This window comes from Centruroides vittatus, unplaced genomic scaffold (genome assembly GCF_030686945.1).
Source record: "Centruroides vittatus isolate TY-2023 unplaced genomic scaffold, ASM3068694v2 contig_345, whole genome shotgun sequence".
NCBI lineage: Eukaryota > Metazoa > Arthropoda > Arachnida > Scorpiones > Buthidae > Centruroides > Centruroides vittatus.
The window spans coordinates 1,460,264-1,485,848 of NW_027122170.1; the positions used below are offsets into that span (position 1 = coordinate 1,460,264).

A 25,585-nucleotide genomic window follows, 5' to 3' on the forward strand; every position below is an offset into this window, starting at 1 on the left:
TCGTTAGGCTTAAAATCGACGAAAATTCAGCGCGAAGCGACACGCGACGGAGAAAAATTTGAACATCGGACGGGTTAATGTATTTTTTCGCACATAATCGGTAATCGGAACAAATCACTAATCCGAACAACCCCAGTCCCCAATTGATTCGGATTTACGACTCTCTACTGTACATAACCTTTTGAAAAATATTAATTCCTAGAGTCTGTGAAGTAAATGTACGTTTATTATCGACAATATATTTAACAACAGTCGAACCCGTTAGCCTAAACCGGTGCGGCTTTTTCCAAATGTCTACAGAAATGACAAACTATATAAATTCTACTCTGTCCGTTTAATGTTTCTATTTTGTACAGTTATCGTCTCCTTCCGCCAATTACGTCAACCTTTCACGAAGTCTTCTCCCTTCTTGATGTTTCCTTTTAGTTCCGGAATGGCCGCCTTCAGCAAGTCGGATTCGTACGACGACAGTTTGCCCACTCCCAGGTTCTTGGCCACGCCGTTTGGCTGTAAAATAAAAATATCGTTATTGTGCCTAAAGGAATTTTAATAGGAAAAAATTAGTTTTAGAATTTAACTTTTTCATATTGGACGACACCCGGCACAATCGATTATTAGTGCATGGATGATAATTTGATCGTTGCTTCGTTTAAATTTGTAACCTTGTACGCACCTAACCTGCACTAAGAAGATCGCGACTTCTTAGTTTGCGCATTCTTTACTTTTTCGTTCAATTGCCGACGGTGCAATTTCCATAATGCGAGGAGAGCTTACCCTTTAGGACGGCAGTCTTTGCACAAATGGCTTTGCTTACCGTACCGAGTGCGGCCGTTGTAGAAACGTTAAAACCGAGAAAAATTTTCGACTTTTTGTCGTTAGAATGCTTTTAATATAAGAAGTTAGCTTGTGATTAAAAAAAACAGTACCGACGTGCAGAAAACCCCGCGGCGGATCTATTCTAGCGCAAACAAAACTTCCGCATTTGGAGTTTTCGTAAAAATATTGTCTAAGTTGATCTTTGTAGTAGTATTATAAAAAAATTCGCTAAAACCTCGTCCAATCGGGCATAGCATCTAAATAATGAAATTTGTCTTGGTCCTAATTTTTATTGTTGGTATTTTATTGCCAATCGTTCCAGTCATCCAAGAATATATATATATATATCGTCGTCATTTGAAACGATGTGTGCATTATATAATGCAATTTTTTGTCGTCGGATTATTATTCGTTGCTAAGAAAAACCAAACATTTGATCTGATCGATCTATGACAGATATTGTCGTACCGATCGTCTCTGTATCTATCTCGACCTATTTTGAGAATTTTCAAAATCTATTTCGAGATAAAACGAGTGGGATTTTTTGGCAAATGTAAGTCTGGCTGAAGAATAATCTTACAAGTTATCCTATGCAATATTCAATTTATAAAGTTATTTGTAACCAACAGTCGGCATTAAGGGCATGCGAATTTGTGTAAATTAAACCACTGCAATACTATGTCAATAGTCAATGCCAAACTACTTCAAAGAATTCTTGTGTACAGTCTAACAAAAGCATAAACACACCTGTTTTTTGAATTTTTTTTATATTTTAAGTTTAAAATCTGTAGCTATAATACAATTTAAGTAATTTTTAATATATTTTTATATTAAAATGATTACTAGTTTAAAAGTTATTTCAATTTTTTAATTTTGGTTTGTAACAAAATTATAAACACAGGCTTGAAAATGACTGAAAATATATAATAAATTTAAGTTGCTCTTATTATTAACAATAGACAGCAATAATAATTTGAAATCAAATACAGTGACAATTTAAACAGTGTTTAGAAATTTTGAAAGGATTTTAAACCACGTCCGGTGGTTGCAGTCCGACGGAAATTTGCGAAATACATTTACTACGTAGATCCGGCGAGTCGTTCTACGTCTGCCGTAAGGCCCGTTTTACGGCAAAAAGAACATTATGGAAAAATTAAATGATCCGGTAGGCCTAAAAACCCGATCGACAGACAGACGGCGAGTATTTAAATTAACGACGAACAAAATCGCGTCGTAGAGTAGCCGCGGCTTCTCTCCCGACCGACGTATCGTACGTGACCGTTTGGAGAATCCTAAATAATTATCGAACTGTAAACTTCCTAAAAACGAAACAAACCAAATGGCACCGATTAGCTAGACTTCAATGGGCAAAAGAAAAAATGTCTCGAGTGTGGCATCAAATAGTGTTTACAGATGGAAAAAAAAAATTGGAATTTAGATGGACCGGATGGCTTTGAGTTACTGGCATGACTTAAGAAAGAATGAAAAAGTGAAAATAGACAGCAAGAAAGAGGAGCAGTAATGGTATGGGCAGGTTTTGGATACGGTGGTAAGACAGACATTGTTTTTATTAGTAATAAAACAAACTCCTGAAAATTATCAAAAGATGCTCTATGACAGCTTAATTACATTTGGGCCATTAATGGGTGGAAGTCGCCGGAAATAGGAACGGTACAATGCTTCGGTACGTACCTCGATTTTTTTTCTTTTTCGAGCCGTTGTTTTGTTGATTTCGAGTACGGTGGAACCTCGCTTAACGAGCATAATTCGTTCCGGAATCTTACTCTTGATGCAAAACACTTTTTCCCATATAAAATAATGTAAAATATGATAATGCATTCCATGCTGAAATAAATACACAAATATTTTATGTATAACATTTATTCAATGTTAAGAAGCGTGAATCGTCGTCATCTTTTCTTCTAGCACAGAATGAACCAACCTGGAATGCAAATTTGATTTGCAAATAAAAAAAAAAACAGATAATGTCTGATAAACAGCCCAAGAATTTGGCATATCATTTGGTGTATGTAATGCCTATAATTAAATATTAGAAATTAATTAATTTGACTAGTGGTAGGCAGTTATGCTGCCATCTTGTATTAAATTTAACTGCTTACCTTTAGTCAAATTAATAGCCTTTACGTAGCCCGAGAATTTGGCATATAGTTTGGCGCGTTTATTATATAACGGGCAACGGTTGTCGTCGTTTATACGTAATATGCGCGAACGCGGTTTGGAAAAATGTTTGATCGCCGCCGACGCTAGGATGTTAGCGGAACTAGTGCTAAACGCAGACCGACGGAGCACGCGCACGATCCGGGACTTCCCCTCTTCTTGTCTCTCGTTAAGCGAGTCGTTTTTTCACAATTTGTTTTGCTCGTTATGCAAAATACATGTTATGCGAGGTTCCACCGTAATCGATTGGCCATCTAGAAGTCTAGATAGAAATCCCGTCAAAAATCTATGGGGCAGTCTAAATCATTTACTGTCCGTGGAGGAAACAATCAGTATAACAGTGTAATTGAACTAAAATTGGAAATTATGGAAGCATGGGAGGCACTAACTGAAGAAAAAAAAATTAGTAAACTCAATGCCAGATAGACTGTTTCAACTAATTTCATCAAAAGATGGGATTTCAAAATATTAAAACAATTTCAATTTTTAATAGTTATTTATTATTACTGTGTTTATAATTTTGTTACAGTCAAAATCTAAAAAAAATATAAAATAATTACATCATTTATACAACTTATTATAAAACTTATGTATTAAATTATTTATACAAACAATAAAAAGGTAGTTCATACTTTGTTTTAAATACTATAGTCTGTAACAAAATTGCCATGATGAACAGTACATCTTAAGTAGAGAAAATGCTTCGCTCTTAGTTAACGTCAAAACAAATTCTAGTCGTCATTTTGAATCACTTGAAAAGTGATTCAAAATGACGACTAGAATTTGTTTCTTATTCTAGTCTTTCAGAAAGACTAGAATAAAAAATAAAGTAATAAAAAACAACTTGAATGACTATGCTGATGGACAGAATGAGAAAAGCACATCTGGAATGGTTTGGCTACGCGAAATGAACGAACTTAAAAGACAGCAGACCAAGAGAAGTCGGGAAAACAGTAAAAATTTTTGATGGAAACGGGGAGATAATCAACCGATATTGAAGATTGAGTAAACCTATACGAAAAATAGATTCGGTTTGAGTCAATTTTATATACGGTTGACTCGCCTTAAAGCAAAGTCTGCTGTTGTCCTGGCAAAATGCCATTGTCGCAATGTTAATTTTCACACGACAAATTGAGCAAACATTTTATCGGAACCCCCAAGAAATAACCCCATTTCTAATAATGATATTATTTACATTGCTTTTTACAGTTTTCAAAGTGGTACTGTAATTAATGTTCTATTTTGAGTAGAATAGATTTTTTTTCCTTGTAGTAAACAGACAGGTTGGACCCGATCGTAAAGCAATTCGAACATCTTGTTTTAGCAGACCGTTCTACCGCACTCGGAAAATAAGGGTTAAAGTTTAAGGGCGTCCACCTCTCTAAATGGATGCGATCCGTGCAAACACACACTAGTTTGCATTTCGGGGAGTTCTTACAACGACGACAGGTTTAGCTACTTTGTGCCAGATTTGGCTCGTTTTTTATTCCTTTGGTTCAAAAAAAGTTGGCAGCCTGGATACTTTCGGGTTAAACGTGTACTGTCATTAATGTGATTCAAATTTATATGTCCTACTCTGCACAATAGTGTAGAAATGCCTGTGTCTATCTATGCACCTAGTCGTGAAGATAAAAAACAGTCAATATTCTTATTGTTCATCTCGTATGAAATGTGTATTTTCCAGTGATATGCCTATAGGATTGCTTTCTGTAATACTAAATGATATGGCACTTGTGCACAAACATGTGTTTATTCTTCATTGAAAAAACTGTCAAGAATACTGTAATTTGTTCTATTTTCTTTTGGTAAGAATACATAATGTATTGATATATTGTAGGCAGCTGATCAGAAAAATTTCATTACTTATATGGTAAACAACAACAGTATAACACTTGCATTTGCCATTACTAATAAATCTGAAGACATCTGTCAGTATAGAAGAAGATTATCTGAAAAATTAGAAATGCACTTTTCCACATGTACAGGAGGGTCTAATGATGTGTTCACTTGTTTATAATCGATCAGCACAAATCGCAACCGTCAATCTCGTAACGGTCAACTCTTTGATAACAGGTGCGTGTCTGGGAATTGTAACGGATAAGTTACGGCGGCGCTGATCGATTATAAACAAGTGAACACATCATTAGACCCTCCTGTACAGCACTTAAAATGAAGATTGTGACAACCAGTTCCAAAAATATATATGGAACTGGTTATCACAATCTTCATTTTAAGTACTGTACGTATGGCTGCCATCCTAAATTATTTGCATATTAACTTCACTACTAGTGTGGCAGCAGCTAAGTGGAAATAGCTTAACTGTCTTTAAACAAAGCCGATTTAAGCAGTTTTACCAGAAAATGCACCCAATATGTACAACAAAATAAAATCACAAGAATAATCCAGGAAAAGACAATAATATTAGTACACAAAAATCTGTCTCAATTTAGTTCCCTCTATTGATGCAGGATAATATTTTTGTTTATATTTATCTTTAACCATAAAAATAATAATGGTTAATTTTAATCTTAATTTCCCCCTCTATGATAGTGTTCTCTTTAGAACACCTTTTAATTTTTAAATTATTTCCATTGAATTCAATATGTTTTTTTTAAATATTAAATGGTTAATTCACTGAGGAATGCCAATCATATTAGGTTGAAAATGTTATGGTTTATTAAATCTATCAAAATGTTGTTGGAGTCACAAGGTGATCTGTTCATTACTGTTTCTCATTCTCTGGTTAGATCTTATTTATAATACAGACTGAACATTGAGGTAAAACGAACTATTGTGAAGACCAGTGATTCTCAAAGTGGGGGTCGCGAAAAATATTTGGGAGGGATCGCTGAAAAATTGATGCCAGATCAATTTTTTTTCAAATATTTTATAAATTTACTATGGATTCATGTTTAGAAATAAGTAAAAATTATTTTATATATTTTTTAAATAAATTGCACATATAAATATTTATATTGTTTTTATTAAGAGCCTAAATATAATATTCATAAATTTGTGCGCTATTGGGGAATCCCCAAGTGCCACTCTCCGCCTAAACTACGATAGATCGCGTTATCATTCGGAATGGTGTTCGCTAGCAGCGTTGCGTCTGTAGGCAAGTCGACTTAGAAATACGGTAGAGCGTCGATTTATCCGAAAACCGATCGACCGAAAGCGCTTCGGTCGGCAAATTCGAATTTCCGCTAGTGCCGTGGGACTGCAATATTTGGCTGTGTCTCGGGATACTCCGATATTATTTTAGTTGATATGCGTTTTAGCTGGCAACACTGGCGCAACCACGAGAGGGTACTTAAGGATGCGCCAGTATTTGAACGAGACTTTTTTCCCAAGGACTGTGTTGTGCTGAATCTGAACATTTTGAGACTAGATTAACTTCCGAAATATAACGATTTTTGTTTTTATATTCTTCAATATATTTATTTTATTTGTGAAAAATAAAAAAATAATTTTTTAAAAAAATTTTGTTAGTCTTAACATTGACAAAAACTCAACGCAAAGTGATACGCAATGGAGAGAAATTTCAACATGGTATAGATTAATTAAACAAAAGAAATTAACTCCTCCTGAATTTAAATTAACCCCCTCCCTCCGGGATGCTTTTCTACACATACTCATTCTTCGGGGGTCTTTTGAAATTTTTAAGTGCAAAAGGGGGTCGCGGACCAAAAAGTTTGAGATACACTGGTGAAGACCACCATTTCCCCCCTCTAAAAATTGTTATTGTATGCATGTATGTATTTGTGAATTGTTATTTACGTTATCTGTAATAATTTTAGTTTAATCACTTTATTTTAATCTTTTGCTAATAATGTATTAGGTTGGGGAAAAAGAAATCCATTATTTTGTTGCTAGATGGCTGTAGTGATATATATCTCGTAAAGTATTGATCAAACAAGTTCAGACTTGTGCTCATTGGAAAAGTGACATTCTGTACTAAAAAAATTCTGTTACAGTTTTTTGATTGGTCGATTTAGTTTGAGTTATAGGGTGTAAAAGATGGAAGTTACCAAAGAGAAAATTTGGTATATTTTACAATTTTGCTTTGATAAAAGCAAAAATGCAAGCCAGGTGGCTGAAATTGTGAATGATGTTTATGGTCCTGATACTGTCACAGCCAATTATGCACAGTTTTGGTTTCGTTGATTCCATTCTGGTAATTTCGATGTTAAAGATCACCTCGCATAGGTAGGTCCGTCATAAAAAATGTCGATAAAATCATGGAAATGATTGAAATGGGCCAGCATGTTAGCAGTTGTAGCATCGCCCAGGAGCTAAAGATTGACGACAAAATAGTTTTAAACTATCTGCTTAAAGCTGGATTCAAAAAAAAGCTTGCTGTTTGGGTGCCACACGAATTGACGCAAAAAACATGATGGATCGAATTTCCATCTGCAAAGCTTTGGCCAAATGGAACGAAATCAACCCATTTCTTAAATGGATGGTGACTGGGGATGAGAAATGGGTCACATATGACAATATTGTGCGAAAACAAGTGTGATCAAAGCGCAGTGAAGCAGCTCAAACGGTGGCCAAACCAGGAATAATGGCCAGGAAGGTTTTGCTGTGCATTTGGTGGGACTGTAAAGGAATCATCTACTATAAGCTGCTTCCATATGGTCAAACATTAAATTTGGACCTCTACTGTAAACAATTAAACCATTGGAAGCTAGCGATTGACCAGAAGCGGCCAGAATTGGCCAACAGGAGAGGTGTTGTTTTTCATCAGGACAATGCCAGGCCACACACATCTATAGTGACTCGCCAGAAACTCCAGGAGCTTGGTTGGGAAGTTTTGATGCATCCACCTTATAGTCCGGACCTGGCACCAAGCAATTACCATCTTTTTTTATCATTGCAAAACTTCCTTAGTGATAAAAAATTGGCATCAAGAGAAGATTGTGAAAATCGCTTAGTTGAGTTTTTTGCCAATAGGGACCAGGGCTTCTATGAGAGAGGCATTATGAAGTTACCTTTAAAATGGCAACAAATTATAAAACAAAACAGTGCATATTTGACCTAAATCGAACAATCCGAACCACGTTAAATAAAGTCTTGAAATAAACGTAAAAATAATGTATTTCTTTTTCCCCAACCCAATATTTGCTTTAGTTAATTTATATGTATATTGTAACTAAGTTTAAAATACAATAAAATTTCTATCCTTTTTTTGACCTTTGAACCCATATCTCAAAGATACCGAGATTGTTTATATATGGACCAAAGTTGTAAGAGGAAATTTGCCTATTTTTCTGATTTTAGGGACTTTCCTTTAGAAATTTTTAATAATATAGACAGAATAATTTAGAGGAACAATTTCAGAATAAGAAGTTTATTAATAAATGGCAATAAATGTCACAACATGCGAGGAAAAGACGAGAGGGCAATTAAGTAATTAAATTAATTCGTAAAAGAATAAAACTTAGTGTGAAAAACCCCACTTCCCATTTTCCCCCGCCAATCGTAGAACACCGTTCTAAGGCACGGGAAGTATGATGCTTAACAGTAACCAAAACAATCGACAAATAATGATTATATAATGAATCTATGAATAATGAACTGTCAGTGATGACATCTGCAGAGTTTGGCGTTATCACCATACGAGGTCAAGGAAGAGTTAAAACGGTTTTGCTACTGTAATGACTCGGCTCAAAAGTCAAAGCAATAATATAGTAAATCACGTGATAACTCTTCTGCACTTGAAATGTGCATAAAAGAGGCCCAAATCCAGGCATCGGAGAGCTTCTCGGCAGACAACCGTAGAAAGCACCGACCTCGCCAGACTCGCAACGGACCATCCCATACGAGGAGGGCATCGACGGACATCAACAGTAGACAGAAGTGGACCCATCCTGCCATAATCGCAAAGGACATTTCGACGAGAAACAAATGACATTTACTGGCAGACATCAGTGGAGGACCAAGCAAACGGGAAGAAGGGACTAGCTCAAGAGACTGACTGGCTCTCTTTTTCCTGGTATGTTGTAGTTTGGATACCTCCATCAGGCAACCCCCCTTGTTTTACAGATAGGCAGATTTAAGAAATCTGATTTTATTTCTAAGAATATTATTGAAAACAAAGTTCTGAATAACAAACGCCTGTTATTTGTATTTGACTCTGCATTCATCCTCCTGAGAGGCTCATTCCTGAACTTTGGAGTGACTCTTACCCTTACACCTTAGCTATCTGTTTTTGTCTAAATTGGCAGTGTATCCGACAAAACACACCCGGTGGCACGACCTAAACTAACATAGTCTAACTTTTGACGGCTCGACTTTCACACTATGCAAAAATGAATGATGGATCAAGGTTTCACTGTACAGTACATATATAAAACTCAAACTGAAAATCTGTTTTTCATACAGTACCAAACCAAATATCTAGTTCCAGGAAATTAGCTACTATATCCGTAATTTTCCACACGGGTCTTTGGAAATCAGCATTGCACGTTGCACAATGCCAATTCCAATATGACTGCTGTTGAATGCAGGTGATCCTCTCCAATTATTTGTTGGAATTTATTAAATTTTCTAATACAAGGTCTGTTTGATTTGTATAAATGAAGTGTATTAATTTGCATCTGTTAAATACAGTTTCTTTACTTTCCATTGTTTCTAAGGGTAATGTACATTTAGACTGAGTCCAGAAATCCAAACCACTTCTGGTCCCAAGCTTGCTGGATATTTGGTCTAGTATTTTAAAATGTTAGATAATTATAAAAACAAACTTACTTTGCAGTTAATATACTTATGGTTTTATTGGACTATAATTTGAAAAAAACAGTTTCAAATTGCAGAGACTTTTAAATTCCACTGTCATCCATTTAATCTTTTCTTAATCTAAGAAAAGTTACATAGATGAAATCTGAAAGCAGGTATGAAAATCTTACGGGCAAGTGATCCCAATTAACTGTACAGTGGGTGATCGGTTAACAAACAGTTTCACAAAATATCTTTATGTTTGGATAACGAACACCTCACAGAACAAACACAAGCAGCAGCAATGTAAAATAATGAATACCGATTGGTCTTCTCTTGTCTTCGGGCAACAATTCAAAACCTTTCGGAGCACGGGAGACGTCGACATCGACGCTCGACCCAGTATATACCGATCGGATAGTATTCCTCCGAACTTTGAAACTCTTCCCCGTAATTCCAGCCTTTTATTTTTCTGACAAACAATTATTTTATAGTATTCGCGAGAGTGGGTTTTTATTTTCGAAAGGCGAGAGTGGGCAGTATGGCTCGAATGGGTATACAGTAAGCCGCAGTTCAATCTTATCTAAGAAAGATACGGTACAATCGAGAAGACTCGAGCAGCTTAACGAGTAACAAAAATCACAACCGAGAAATAAGGAACATTAAAGAGCTCATAATGGAACCTCAAATTGATCAGACAACAGAAGAACACCAAGAAACTCGGCAAGATATGTTTTCTTCCGAAAAAGAGGATTAATGCCGACATCTGCTATTAAACATCTTTTGAAGAAGTGGGAGGATGTCAGAACAAGAGTTTTAGAATGGCATCCAGACCAGGTTGAGGTTAATAGGCTTGGGAATCTCTACAATTACAATGCTATTAATTACTTCTGAAAAATCTCAAAGAGAGAAAAGCAATCGGCATTAGACAGATTTTTTAATCCCCACAAATGGAAAAAACGTCACTAATAAAAATGCAAGACTGCATATACGTCTATTTTTATTATTACATGTAGTAATAAATTATATATTTTTTATTTATTTTTTGGGGTCTCCAGAACGAATTAATCAAATTCCCATAAAAACCTATGGTTAATTAACCAATTATCGATTTACCAAGTCTTGGAACGGATTATGTTCGTTAACCAATCACCCACCATATACGAACTTAACGTGACTTTCGGTTTGCATTTGATTTCAATTAAAAAATTTTCCACCGTAAGGCATTAGACGACGGCACGATATTGTTGCCAACAGGATAAGTATGATGGTACAGGGGCAAGACACTAGTAATTTGAGGTGAGGAGCATATAGTTTAAATGAAATAAATTTTTAAAAAATGATTAAAAATTGCAGCCCAGTATTGTGACAATGTTACAATAAATAATTGCTTGATGTTAATGGTTTTTGTCCATCTATCTGTTCATTTTTTTAACAAAAGATTAAAAGATGCAGGTGGCAACAAATTAGTTAAAAATCTAACAAACTTTGCAAATTCGTTGTTCTTTTGCTATATTGTTTATCTCTTCCACAAAAAGCTTTAAGAGATTATTCAAAAAACAACTTACTCCTAACAAGATCGGAGTCGAAAAGTAAGACGCTTCGGTTTCTTCGGATTTGACGTACGAACATTCGACGACTCCTTGTTTTCCGCTCATTGCATTAAGCAGCTGTAAAAAAACAAAAGATTTTGTATTTTGTTTTATATTTTTTAAAGTATAAAATTACTTACTGAAAATGTGAATCTTGCTCCGGCAAATGCCATAGAAAGAGTTGCTGAACCCTGAAAAATAAATATGAATGTTACTTTTATTCAATCTTATTACATTATTGATGTATAATCAGAGCAGAAACAAAATAATGTAAATTTTCAAAGTTTAAAGAAAACTAGTTGAGGCAATAAAATTATATTAATCATAAGCCTAATTCATTCAAATCAATTGATGAGGGAAACTAATTATATCCCATTCTAAAGCAGATACAATTTTTTTATTGCCGTTGCCGTCAATTCTTTTCGCGTGAAGAAATATCTGACAACGTTAAGAATTATTTAATAAATGTTGGCTCTTCTAATGTTTATGCTTTTTTAATCTTAAGACAAGACTCCCATTTATTTTTAAGTCGTCTAATTATTTGTAAATCAATCTCTATCGTCCAAGTTACAAATTGACCGTCCACGAGTTCCGTACGTTTGACGGGGTACAAAATTTTCTGTCCTTACATCCGTCTCGCACGGACCACCAAACAATATAAACTAGTCTTTCTGTTGCAATTATTTTTCAAGAATTTTTGCACTTATTCCAACATACTATTGACGGTTGCTCGTAGTCATACGGTCGACCGAAACCAAAATTTCTACCGCGTCGGCAAATGCATAGCATCGAGTCTAGAGCCGAAAATCCCTAGATTCTCTGACCGTATAATTTAAGCAAAAATAACAATTATGAATCGGTAAATATCTCAAGGTATTTATTACTGTAGAACTTGCTTACTTTGAGTAGGTTTGAAAATCTATTACATCAAATTATTCCCCCCCTCTCATAATTCTCTCTCTTTTATCCCAAGTAATACTTTAATGCTTTAAAAAAGTGTTTCTTATTCCAGTATCACTCTCAAAAGTATTTTATACTCATATATTCTTTCCCATATTCCATCATCAGTATGATGTGGAAGTTTGGTGATGACTTTTATTCAATGCCCAAAGAAATCTTAGATGCATTTAAAAAATTTATACATAAAGTAGTTTTTAAATTTTTCATTACCATCATCAAATCTGGAAGAGTTTTATAGATAAACTGCAGTAACATGCAGTAACTATTTGAATAAATATCTGTCAAGTTTATTACTTTCTATGAAGTAAAAATTTAATTTTTTTTTTCTTTTTGAACAGAAGAACAAAGGAAGAGGAAAAAATGTGTTCAGAATCAACAGAACTCGCACAAGACAAACTGAAGAAAGTTTTGCCATCCACAAAAGAAGCTAATGTTTCTCCAATCAGAATATATTTTGAAGTTAAATGATTATTTTGAAAAAAATTTTTTATATCATGTTTTGATTTTTAACCCATTCCTGGAGCTTATGAACACATTTTATATTTCCATTTTAGAAGATAAATCTAAAATCAAAATTATTAAATTAAAAACACAATTTTATTTTATTAAAAATAAAAGAAATAATATCAAATAGAAATTCGTCAGTATAGGAGGAGGTTAGTAAATTAAATCTAGTTTTGGTAAGAGGCTTGCAACAAGATGCTGGAAATCCCAGATCTAAACAAACAAAAATCTGCATACTAATCAAAAATGTCTTAATATCATTTTAAATTGTCAGAAGTAGAAAGTCTTTTGTTTTCATTTAAATTGCTCTTTTGTTTAAAATACCAACTAATTTTCTCTAAAACAAATTAAAAAGTGTCAATTTATTTTAAATGGAATCCGGCACTTGCCATAAAAATCTTTATGCGAGCGAATGCTTTTTGAAATGGTACTTACCGTTCCGGCTTTAGCTTTGACCACTTCGGTTCCGGCTTCTTGTATTCTTTTTGTGAGAGCGTCCAACTGGTCGGCCGGAAACGAAACAGACGGAGTTGCTTGAGAAAGTAAAGGAATGATGGTGATTCCCGAATGTCCTCCTATTACCGGTACGTTAACTTGAGCGGGATCTAACGACTAATACGTTAAAAATCATTGTTTGTTATTGAAAGTAGAAAAATAAATTTACTTCAAATATATAATGCACCTTAGAATTGAGAAAATGCAATAAGAGTTTAAAAAAATCAAATCTCAAGAATTTTATAGAGGAAAAATTTTTAAATATCAAAATCAAGTGTGTTATTTTTTGTGTTAGTTTACCTCTTTTTGAAGAATTTAAGTTTTGTTATGTTTGGCAACTCTATTTCTAGACTCTTCTGATGCCATAGCAGTGTCATCTCAAAAGTATCAAGCCAAAAATGTCTTACTGGTGTATGTGATGATTGTCAATTCTTGTTTTGGATGTGCAAATTAAGATTGCATCAATTCTAACATATCTCTGTTTCAGACAAGAAAAGGCGGCAAAAAATATCTTAGGACTAGTGCCGAATACCGGACAGTCGTGCATCGGGCACAAAAAACGAGTTTTATCTGGCTAATCGAGTATTTGGGCACCCAAATAAAGAAACGTAGAAAGAATAAAGTGTAAAGAACACGGAAGAAAAATCTGACGAGGGTTCTTGCTCGACTTTCCCGACACTCAAACGGGAGATTAAAACGATTGGGAAGGAAACCCGAAAAATTTCAATTATACAACAATATAAAATTTAAACAACAAAAGCTTAAAAAAAGGAATAATTTTGAGCTAAAAGGAAGAATAAAAGCTTACTTTCGAGGGAGAGACGACGTTTTAAAATATTATAAATGTCGGCAACAAGTCCGACGCATCGTTCGAGATAAAACACCGAGTACGAGGGGACGGGGAAATGGGGTCGAGAAATGGAAACGGCATTAATATCCCATATATAAAAAATAATCTTGCAAAGCATAACATTTTTAGTTAATCCAGCCCCAAAATATAATGCAAAATAGACACCAACACACACCACAGAATTTTGCTTTATTTTATTTTTTTGGGGTTGATGGAGTGTTAAAAGTAGTACAGGTTTGACACACACTAATAACAAAAATTAATTTTTAAAATAAAAATTGCAAATAAATTAGGGTTAGTAAACTAACCGAAAATGTTAGATTATTCTGCAGTTAAATTATTTACTTAAAGGTTGTTTGAAGTAGTTTGTTGTGATCGCAAATAAATTGTCGTTTTTATAAAAACTTATTTTTTTACAATACTCGAATTAATTATATAAAAAATGTGATTGGCTGGTTTTTTGATATAAATTAAATTTTAAGATACATTAAATTTAATTTTAACACCAGGATCAGTCACGGAAGCATACAGTTTTATTATTACCTGCGACAGCAACAGAAATCATCCTGTTTTTCCTCGGTTGCACAAGTCGTCGGATAGCTGTATTGCCGCGGTAAGTAATTTTAGCTTTGATATTCCCGATAATTTTTCTATTGTTTTGCATTATTTTAAAGTTAACGGAGAAATACGGAAAGGAGATGGAAGATTGGTTTTATAATTGTCGACGGGGACGGAAGAATTAACAAAGTTAGTAATAAATTATATTATTCCTTCGAGGAATGTTCAAATGTTACGAACGAAGTTTAATATATTCTTTTTATTCTTTTCAATGTAAGGTTTAGGGAGATAAATAGTAAATTTATAATGCTTTGTTCCACAAAAGTTCGTAAGATCAATTGATATGTATTTCAAGCATACAAGTAACAGTACAATCGACGGACTGTCACAATGTGGAAAGACTACGCTAGTAAGAAAAATTATTCGCTGTAAAATTTATGAAAAATCATTAAAGAAAATTTTATGGTATTATTCTGTATATTTGCCATTTTTTCGCAACGAAAAAGATATTACATTCGTGTACGGCCACCCGAATCTGTGTAAGGATGGGATTTAATAATAATTGATGATTTAATGCACGAACTCTGTTCAAAAACTGCTTTTCTGTTTACGACAGTGTCTCGTCATTATAATGTAAGCGTGATCCAGATAATGCAAAATCTGTTTCTGAAAAATAGAATTACGAGAGATATAACTTTAAACAAAATCAAATAATGTGTATTTAAAAATAATTGTGACGGCAATCTTTTGCCGGCAAATGTAATTTTTTTGTGGATGTGTATAAAAAAGTGACAAAAAAGGAATTTGGTTATTTGTTATTGGATTTTCATCCTAAAACAGACAAGAAACTTTCGGTGTGGGATTCTTGTTTTCCGGATGAACAAGGTATTTTTTGGATATACTTACCAATAAAATGAAGAATGTAAAGAAAAATTATATGTTGGCACTTTTAGCCAAAACTACTACTACGCAACAAAGAGCAATATTGAAAGAAGCTACTACCGATTAAGTTAAAGTTGTGTGTGAAATATGTGATAATTTGCAGAGAGGAAATATACCTGCCGATGTTCGTAAATTACAAAAATGCCCCGATTACTTTCCGGTTGGCCTAATAAAAAAAAATCGTTTTTTTACATTAAAATCAAACAAACAAATTTTTAACTTTTTTTCATTTTTAATCAATGATGTAATCACCCTTGTTATCAACAACCTTTTGCCATCTAGTGCACAAATTTTCAATGCCGGATCAATAAAAATCAATTGGTTTTTGAGCAAAATATCTGGAGATGGCATTTCGGATATCATCCAAATTTTCAAATTTTTTATCACAGAAATTAGTATGTAGTGATCGGAATAAATGGAAATCCAATAGTGCAATGTCGAGTGAGTATGGTGGGTGAGGCAATACCTCCCACCCCAATTCATTAATTTTTTCCAGAGTTTATCTTGCACAGTGTCGTCTTGCATTATTGTGTTGCAGAATAACACCTTTTCTGTTGACAATCGTTGGACACTTTTCAATTAAAGATCGATTTACTCGATCCAACTGTTCACAGTAAAGGTCTGCATTCAGTTTTTCCAGGTTTTGGCACTTCAAAATAAACGATTTCGCAAATACTCCATCAAACACACACAAGTGCCTTTTTGGGATGTAAACCTGGCTTAGCAGTACTTCGTGGCAATTCATTTGGAGCGAGCCACTGCCTTTTGCATTTTGGAGTATCGTAGAAGACCCATTTTTCATCTCCGGTGATCGAGCGATCAAAAAATGTTTCTGTATTGTGCCGTCTAAGCAATAAGTTGCATGTGGTGGACGGTTACTTTGTTTTCTTCGGACAGATCGTGCGGGACCCGAAAACCTGCTCTGCATACTTTACCAATCTGCTGCAAATGTTCTTGGATGGTCGAGCAAGGTTTGTTAAGAGTGCTTGACGGTTCCTTGATTGTCCGATATGGATTTGCTTCCACTTCCACCTTTAACACGTCATTGTCTAAAGTTGTTGGTCTTCCCGATTGATACGAGTCGGAAAGATCAAAATTATCGGATCTGAACTTAGAAAACCACTTTTGGCATTTACAAACGTCTAATGCACTTGGATAAAAATCACAAATGTTTTTGGTGACAACTGTTGCGTTACTACCCTTGTGAAACTCAAAAAGCATACAATGCCAGATATGTACCCCTTCTGGTATTTGGCTAGCCATTTCACCCAAAATTGCAAAAAAAATTAAGATTTAATTATTTACAAGTAAACAAGTCACTTTAACCTCAAAATGTCTTTTGCACAGCTTTGAAGTACACAATGAGCTGATAAATGATAAACAAGTATTGACATGTGCAGAAACGACATTAATATATTAGGTAAACTGGAAAGTAAAGTGATAAACACATTCCTTTAAATATCAAGAAAAAAATTTTGGTTAATCAATCTGGTGGATTCCTTCCTCTTCTACTGGTGCCATTATTGTTGATGACAGGAGGACTAATTGGTAAAGTAATACGAAAAAGAATTTAAATAATTTTATACAATATTCGTTTATTATTTGACATTTGTATTTAGGAGTTTTTCTGAGTTTATTTTAATTTTTATTCCTTATTCCTTATTTTTAAGTTTATTATTTACCATCTTTTAATCCGTTGTCAATTTATTGAAATTTAAATATTTGTATTCGATCCTCTGGAACGGAACTGTTCCATTTGTCGGTTTATTTAACCTGATGATGGCCTACGAAATAGGTCGACCTCCATTGACTAAGTACAAGTGCCGTCAAGGTGTCCAAAGATTCACGTGTAGACACAATGCTCCGTCGTCAACCGACTACACTTAAGGAGATTGAAAAGACGAGGAAAATAGCCGAAATAGAGAGGAAGAAGGACGAAGAAACAAGGTTAGGAAATCTTTCCGAATTGGTGGAGATAGAAGACAGTTTGTCATGCACTACTCTACAGCAACTTTCAAAATTGATACAAGATTCTCACAACTCTATTACTGAACAAATATTGGACCTTAAATCTGAAATAAATTTAATTCACCAGGATATAAGCGAATTTAAAGCCAAGCTTGGTATGTTAGAACATAACTTAAATCTATTGGAAACAAAAGTGCCAGAATTAGAAAAATAGAAGCCCAGAAATACTTGGTAAATACCATTTTAAATATAACTAACCAATGTAATCTAATGTTATTTGGATTACCAATTACAGAAAAAACAAACACGAAAGAAAGTCTTACTCAATTTTTCCGAGAGAATATTACGATACCAGAATTCAAAAAAGAGGAAATTCTGGACACACACATAATAAAAAAATAAGATCCTTCAGTTTTAAAAAGTTTCTCTGAGCAAGGTTCAGAGAAAAAATCAAATCCTTTCAAATTTTTATAAAAATAAAGAAGTATCCTTAGAAGAGCCATTTAAAAATATACGTATGTCATCCGACCTTACACAAGAATCTAGAAACCGTAGAGCAAAAATCCTCCCATACTATAAAGAAGTCAAGAAAAAAGGTGAACAGATATTACTTAGAAATGACTATATAATATATAAGAATAAGCAAATAACTTATAGTTTTATAAATAATTGTTTAGTTGATACTAAAACTTTTTTAGATTTAACAATCAATATTTAAGCTCTTCTAATAAAAATAACACTAAGCTGTTGAGTAATCTAAATAGAGAGCCTGACAAAGTTAATATAGAGGAATTTAAAGATTCGGATATTAGAATTTTGTCTTGGAACGTTCGAGGACTTAGAAATAAGTTTTCCGCTTGTTATTTTGAAAAATCGTAAAGACACATGATATTATAGGATTGGAGGAAACGTGGGTCAACAAACTAAATACAAATGAGGAACATCTTCTCCAGGCCTTTGAATATATACAAGTTCCAGCTCAAAAAAATCTAGGTGTAGGTCGACCGAAAGGAGGAATAATGTTAATAATGAAAAAAATCTCTGGGTGAAATGATTTATAGCTTTTCAACAACTTACTTTATATTCTCATTAATTAAATTGGAGTCTCTTAAATTTAATAATCACACAGATAATATCTTGGCAATAATAGTAAGCTATTTTCCACCTTATCAAACAATACAAAATCTTTACCAAGAAATGGAAAAGGTCATAATAGATTGGCTACATTTTACCTCTTGTTGGATAATTATGGGTGATTTTAATGCAAGAATTGACAACTATAATGATTCCTATTAGGAATAATTGATTCCTATAAGGGTAATAATCAAACAATTTATAACTTAAGAAATAGTCATGACACCGGTAGTAATCCTAAAGGGAATCTATTATTAAATTTCGTTAAAAATTATGATTTATACATTCTTAATGGACGTACAAAAAAAGACTATCCCGGTAGGCATACTTTCATGTCATCAAGAGGAGCATCGGTAATTGATTACATAATATGCTCTGAAGCCATACTAGACTATTGTGAAGAATTTAAAGTATTAGACCACGACTTATCTGACCATTTCCCTGTCCACTTGATTATTAGAGATGAATCAAACAAATCAAAATATGAGAAGGCAAGAATTAAAGAGAAAGTGCAGGTTGCGAGAGACAGATTCAAATTAAAAAAGTTTGAAACTGAAATAGGAGGAAGAATTAAGTCAATTGAAAAAATTGAGACTAAGGAACTATATGATACTTTAATAAAAATTTTTAATGATGATAAGATAAAACCAAATTATCATAAGAATAGACATTTAGATAAAATTAAATCCAAATTTAAGCAAGACTGGTTCGGTATGGAATGCTACAGAGCAAAGAGACAAAAGGAAACTAAATTAGCATCTTTTTGTAGGTTTAGAACAAGAGATCAATAATTGAATATATAAATTCAAAGAAGAGTTATACAAATCTTATTAAAGCTAAGAAAACAAAATACTTTAATTTAATCAATCAAAAACTATCGGCTGATAAAAGCAACAAATTTTTCTGGCTGACTGAAAAAATACCGATTAAGGAAAGATAACGAAAAACAAGACCCTATTGGATTTGATAAACGGATCAATTTTTTTGGAAAAAGACAGTTAACTAACATAAATATTCACCCAAATCTAGAACAGACAGGTTTGAACAGAGAGGAGAGGATAGTAAACATGCCAATTCAGGCCTCAGAAATAATAAAAAACTATTAACAAATTAAAAGAAACCACGGCCACGGGTCCTGATTCAATTCCCACTTGTTTATTAAAAAACTACCACCCGAAGCAATCGACTTAATAGCGCTTAGCTTTAATCACATGTACGAAAATAATATATATCCAGATTCGTGGCGTTCGGCATACTTCAGAATTATATATAAAAAAGGAGACGGCTCAGACCCATTGCAATACTATCATCTTTAAGGAAGGTTTTTACAGCTATCCTCGCAAAAAGATTTAATCAATGGTTAGAAGAAACACAGTTGATGTCCGATACCCAATTTGCCTTCTCTAAAAACGGTGGTACAGAAATAGCCATTTTTATATTGATTTCAATTATTCAAATATAGTTATCTAGAAAAAGGCAAAGTTTATGCAGCTTTTTTAGATCTGGAGAAGGCTTTTGACTCAGTTTCAATAGAATTAATGTGTGAAAAACTAGGAAAAAATGGAGCAGATATCTTTTTCATAAATGCTATGAAATTTTTATTTGGTCATTATCATGTTACTATTAAATCTGGCAAAACTGTCTTCTCCCCCTTTGGTATTTTTGGGGGTCTTTTACAAGGTGACCCATTATCACCATTTTTGTTTAACTTTTTCATATTTGACAGAAATAAACAATTTGATGAAGCAGAGGACGGAATAAGGATTGGAAATTGTATAATTCACTCAATACAATATGCAGATGATATTGTTTTACTTTCAAATAAAAAAATTGGTCTCCAGAGAAAAATTGATTTGATGCAGAAGTACTTTACACAACTTAAACTGAAAATTAACCCAAGCAAAACCTATATTCAAATTTTCAGAAGAGGAGGAAGACTGGCGAAACAAAACCATAATTTTTACCTTTTAAATGAGAAATTGAAGCTAACAGAGGAGACCTCTTACTTGGGGCTTAACATAACTTCAACACTATCCTTCGAAGTCCACGTTAAAAATATGCGAAATAAAGCTAACAAACTAATCAACAACCTTATATATCTATTGGTCAAAATAAAAACTAATTCAATTCAAAAACAAATGCAGCTTTTTTTTGGCAATAGTGATGAACTCGATACGTTATGCTTTTCCAATATGGGGAATTGACTGGATAACTCGTTTTGAAATAATACAATTACAATATATAAGGAAAATATATGGGTTAGACAGAGCGGTCCCTGGATACGCCATACGTCACGACACAAACCGACTACAACTGGAGGTACGACGACACAAACCGACTACAACTATTTGGTATTAAGAATACAAAAATTTTATAAAAGACCGATTACCAGTGAAAACCCTCGGATTAAGACCATATTAAATGATCTGAAAAGTCTAACAGAAACAAAGAAAAATTATGTCAACAATTGGTTTACTAAATTTAGTTGACTGTGGGGGGCGCTACAGGCGTTTAATCATGAGGGTGCGAATTAAGTCGGAGCTTTTTTGGTGTGAAAAAAAGAAACTTTTATCGATAAATTTGTGGTTAATTCAGGTATATTTATTGGTAATTATAAGGATAAAGCTGATAATGGCTGGGATAGAACAAAACCCAGGACCATTGTCACATTCTCCGCCAAAGAGAGGACGACCGCCACTGACTAGAAGCACAAGTACAGTTAAGATGTCTAAAGCAGCCTGTGTGGATACAATGCTCCGTAGACAACATACATCATCCAAGGAGAAGGAAAGGACGGAAATAACACAAGAAAATAAGAGAGAAAAGGAAAAGGAGGCTATGTTGGAAAACTATGATGAAGTGAGGGAGACAGATGACAATCCGATAACAACCAGCATAGAACAACTGTCAAAACTAGTACAAGCTTCTCATAAATCCATAACTGAACAAATTTTGGATCTTAAATCCGAAATAAGTTTAATTCACCAGGAGTTAAAGGAATTCAAAACAAAGTTTGGCCGGTTGGAGCAGAAAGTAAATCAACTTGAAGTAATAGTTCCTGACCTTGACAGAAAAATCGAAGCCCAGCAGTATATGGTAAATAACACTTTAAATATAATTAAGCAAGCTAACCTAATGTTATTCGGATACCCAATAGAAGAAAATACAATTATAAAAGAAAGCCTAGTCAAATTTATTCAGGAAACCTTAAAAATAACAGACTTTAAATTAGAGGAAGTTAAAGACATTTATATAATTAAAAAGGAAAAACCTACTATTCTAAAAATTTCTTTAACTACTGTCCAAAGGAAGAACCAAATAATATCTTATTTTTATAATTATAAAAAAGTTTCATTGGAAGAGCCATATAATAATTTGCGCATGTCATCTGACCTTACCCAAGAAACAAGAGATCGTAGAGCCAAAATTCTTCCATATTATATAGAGGCTAAGAAAAAAGGTGTACAGATTTTACTAAGAAATGACTATATCATTTATAAGAATAAGAAAATTACATACAGTTTTGCAAATAACTGCCTAGTGGATACTAACACTTTTTTAGATGTAAATTTCAACTACTAAATTTACCCAATAATAATAATGTTTTTAATAATAACAGCAGTAAGTATGATAAATCTAAAATGGAATATATGAAAGAGTCTGGAATTAGGATACTCACTTGGAATGTCCAAGGATTCAGAAATAAGTTTTCTTCAACTTATTTAAAAAAGATGATGGAGAAGTATGATATAATAGGTTTAGAAGAAACTTGGCTTAATAAACTAACCACAAACGACATACATATTTTGCGGGCTTTTGATTATATAATGGTCCCTGCAATAAAAAATCCCGGTGTAGGTAGGCCTAAAGGTGGAATTATGTTAATAATGAATAAAACTTTGGGGAGCTTGATTTATTCTTATACAAGTTCATATTTAATATTCTCATTGATTAAATTGGAAACAAAAAAACTTAGTAGTTTTTCCGAAAGATATCTGGCAATAATAGTCAATTATATTCCGCCCTATGAAACGCTTCAAAGTCCTTATCAAGAAATTGAAAAGATTTTATCGAACTGGTTAAATTTTACTCCATTATGGCTAATTATAGGCGATTTTAACGCCAGAATTGGAAATTACAACGATTCATACTATAAAGGAAACAATCGAATAATTTACAATATAAGGAGTAGCTCTGACACAGGAAGTAATAAAAAAGGAAACTTGTTACTTAAATTGGCCAAAAGTCACGATTTTTACATACTAAATGGTCGTACTATAGAGGATTATCCTGGCAGACATACCTTTCTGTCTCCAAGAGGAGCATCGGTTATAGATTATATAATATGTTCAGAATTTATATTGGACCACTGTACTGAATTTAAGGTGTTAGATAACGATCTATCCGATCACTTCCCTTTACAATTAATTATAGGAGAAGACCTGCCTAACTTATTATTGTGCGAAAGGAAAAATATAAAAGAGAAATTACAAGAGATGAAATGTAGATTTAACATTAGAAAATACGAAAGTGAAATAGGAGAAAGAATCAAATTAATCCATAGAGTACAGATTGGAGAAATATATAATTCTTTAATAAAAATTTTTAAAGACTATATTATAGAACCGAATTGTCATAAAACTAAAAACTTAAATAAGAAGAAATACAAATTTAAGCAAGAATGGTTTGATATGCAGTGCTATAGAGCAAAGAGAAAAAAAGAACATGCATTGGTATTATTTCGTAAACATCGATTAAGAGAACAACTAAAGGAATATATAGACTCAAAAAAAGGATATAATAATCTTATAAAGGCGAAGAAAAAGAAATATTTCAATATGATCAATCAAAAATTACTTACTGAGAAAAACAATAATTTTTTCTGGTCAACAGTTAAAAAATATCGACCGAGAATAAATGAGGAAAAGCAAGTGTTTGTTGTCTTTGAAAAATGGTTTGAATTTTTTGGAAAAAGGAAAGCAAATAATATGAATAATACTCTAGAATCAGGACAGGATACAATGAACAGAAATGAGGGTGTATTAAATTCGCCAATTCAGGCTCTAGAAATAGTAAATATTATAAAAAAATTAAAAGAAACCACTGCTGTGGGACCTGATTCCATTCCAAATAGTTTTTTAAAAAGATTACCATTCGAAACGGCTGAATTGTTAGCACTTAGTTTTAATTATATGTATCAAAATAGTATTTACCCTAAGTCATGGAGCTCGTCATATTTCCGAATGATATTTAAAAAAGGCGATGATTTAAATCCTAGCAACTATAGACCTATTGCAATTCTCTCTTCATTAAGGAAGATTTTTACATCAATCTTGGCGTCAAGATTTATTCAATGGACGGAAGCAAATTCCCTGATTTCAGACACCCAATTTGCTTTTACTAAAAAGACTGGAACAGAAACAGCATTATTTACATTAATATCAATCATTCAAATCCATTTATCCAGAAAAAGACACAAATTATATACAGTCTATTTGGACCTAGAAAAGGCTTTTGACTCGGTGCCAATAGGAACACTATGTGATAAACTAAAAAACCATGGTGTGGATACTTTGTTTATCAATGCTATAAAATTTTTATTTGGTCATTACTTTGTTACAATTAAATGTGGAAAAAATGTATACCCACCATTTGATATTTATGGTGGTCTTCTGCAGGGTGACCCACTATCGCCTCACTTATTCAATTTTATGATTTATGACATTAATGGGCAATTTAAAAAAGAAGAGGATGGGATTTTGATAGAGAATCAGTTAATTCACTCAATTCAATATGCAGATGACATTGTGTTAATTTCGAACACTAAAATGGGTCTACAGAGAAAAATTAATTTAATGCAGAAATATTTCTTACAACTAGGTTTAAAAATCAATCCAAACAAAACGTATGTACAGATATTCCGAAGGGGTGGAAGACTGTCTAGACAAGATCATAATTTTTACCTTTTAAATGATAAACTAAAAGTAGTCGAGGAGGTTTCGTACCTGGGAATCAGCTTATCTTCAACATTATCCTTTGAAGCTCATGCGCAATATGTATGGAACAAAGCACACAAATTAATTAATAACCTTATTTACTTATTAACTAAAATAAGAATAAACTCTATACAGAAACAAATGCAGCTATTTTCAACAATAGTCATAAACTCAATATGTTATGGCTTTCCGATATGGGGCATGGACTGGATATCCCGACTGGAAAAAATTCAATTATTATATATAAGGAAAATATATGGCTTAGACAGAGCTGTACCCGGATATGCGATCCGACATGATACAAATCGCTTACAACTGGAGTCTTATCTGGTATTAAGAATACTAAAATTCTATAAAAGATTGACTAATAGTCATAATATTTGGATAGACATTATATTAAAAAAACTTAAGAGTCTAACTGAGACAAAGAAAAATTACGTAAATAATTGGTATAATAAATTTTGTCAAATGCTGGCAAAATATGGAATATCACCTACACTATTTAATAATACGGAAGCAGATTGGAATTTTGGGTACTCCATTCTAATAGAAAACATGTATAACAACTCAATCCATCAAGAAATGGATAAACTACAGAGCTCTAAATTTCATCCCTGGTATATTGATAATCTTAATTTCCCTCCTTCGACTGTTTATTTGCATTTTCCCATTCCATTCGCGATGAAAAGATTTTACATGCAACTCCGATTGAATAGTTTTTATGTAATAGTCAATCAGAATTATCTGAATATCAAGAACAATTTGTGTAACTTATGTAAAGAACAAAATTCGATTTATCATATAATTTGTGTATGTAAGGAATGTACAGAGATCAGATATCAATTTGGTATTACTGCCCTGTCTAACAGTAAATC

At 33.2% G+C, this 25,585-nt stretch overlaps 1 protein-coding gene across 1 annotated transcript in view; it reads right to left on the reverse strand.

Annotated features, from left to right (window-relative positions):
* Window positions 1-315: 315 nt before the first annotated feature.
* The window catches only part of Mdh2 (malate dehydrogenase 2), a 50,597-nt gene continuing 25,327 nt past the window's right edge, over window positions 316-25,585 (reverse strand). Inside the window, exons 5-8 of the mRNA XM_067269029.1 lie at window positions 13,203-13,379; window positions 11,444-11,494; window positions 11,280-11,381; window positions 316-507 (exon numbers count right to left, since the gene is read on the reverse strand). Coding sequence (XP_067125130.1) covers window positions 382-507; window positions 11,280-11,381; window positions 11,444-11,494; window positions 13,203-13,379 — 456 coding nt within the window. The 3' untranslated portion in view covers window positions 316-381. The remainder of the gene's footprint in view (window positions 508-11,279; window positions 11,382-11,443; window positions 11,495-13,202; window positions 13,380-25,585) is intronic.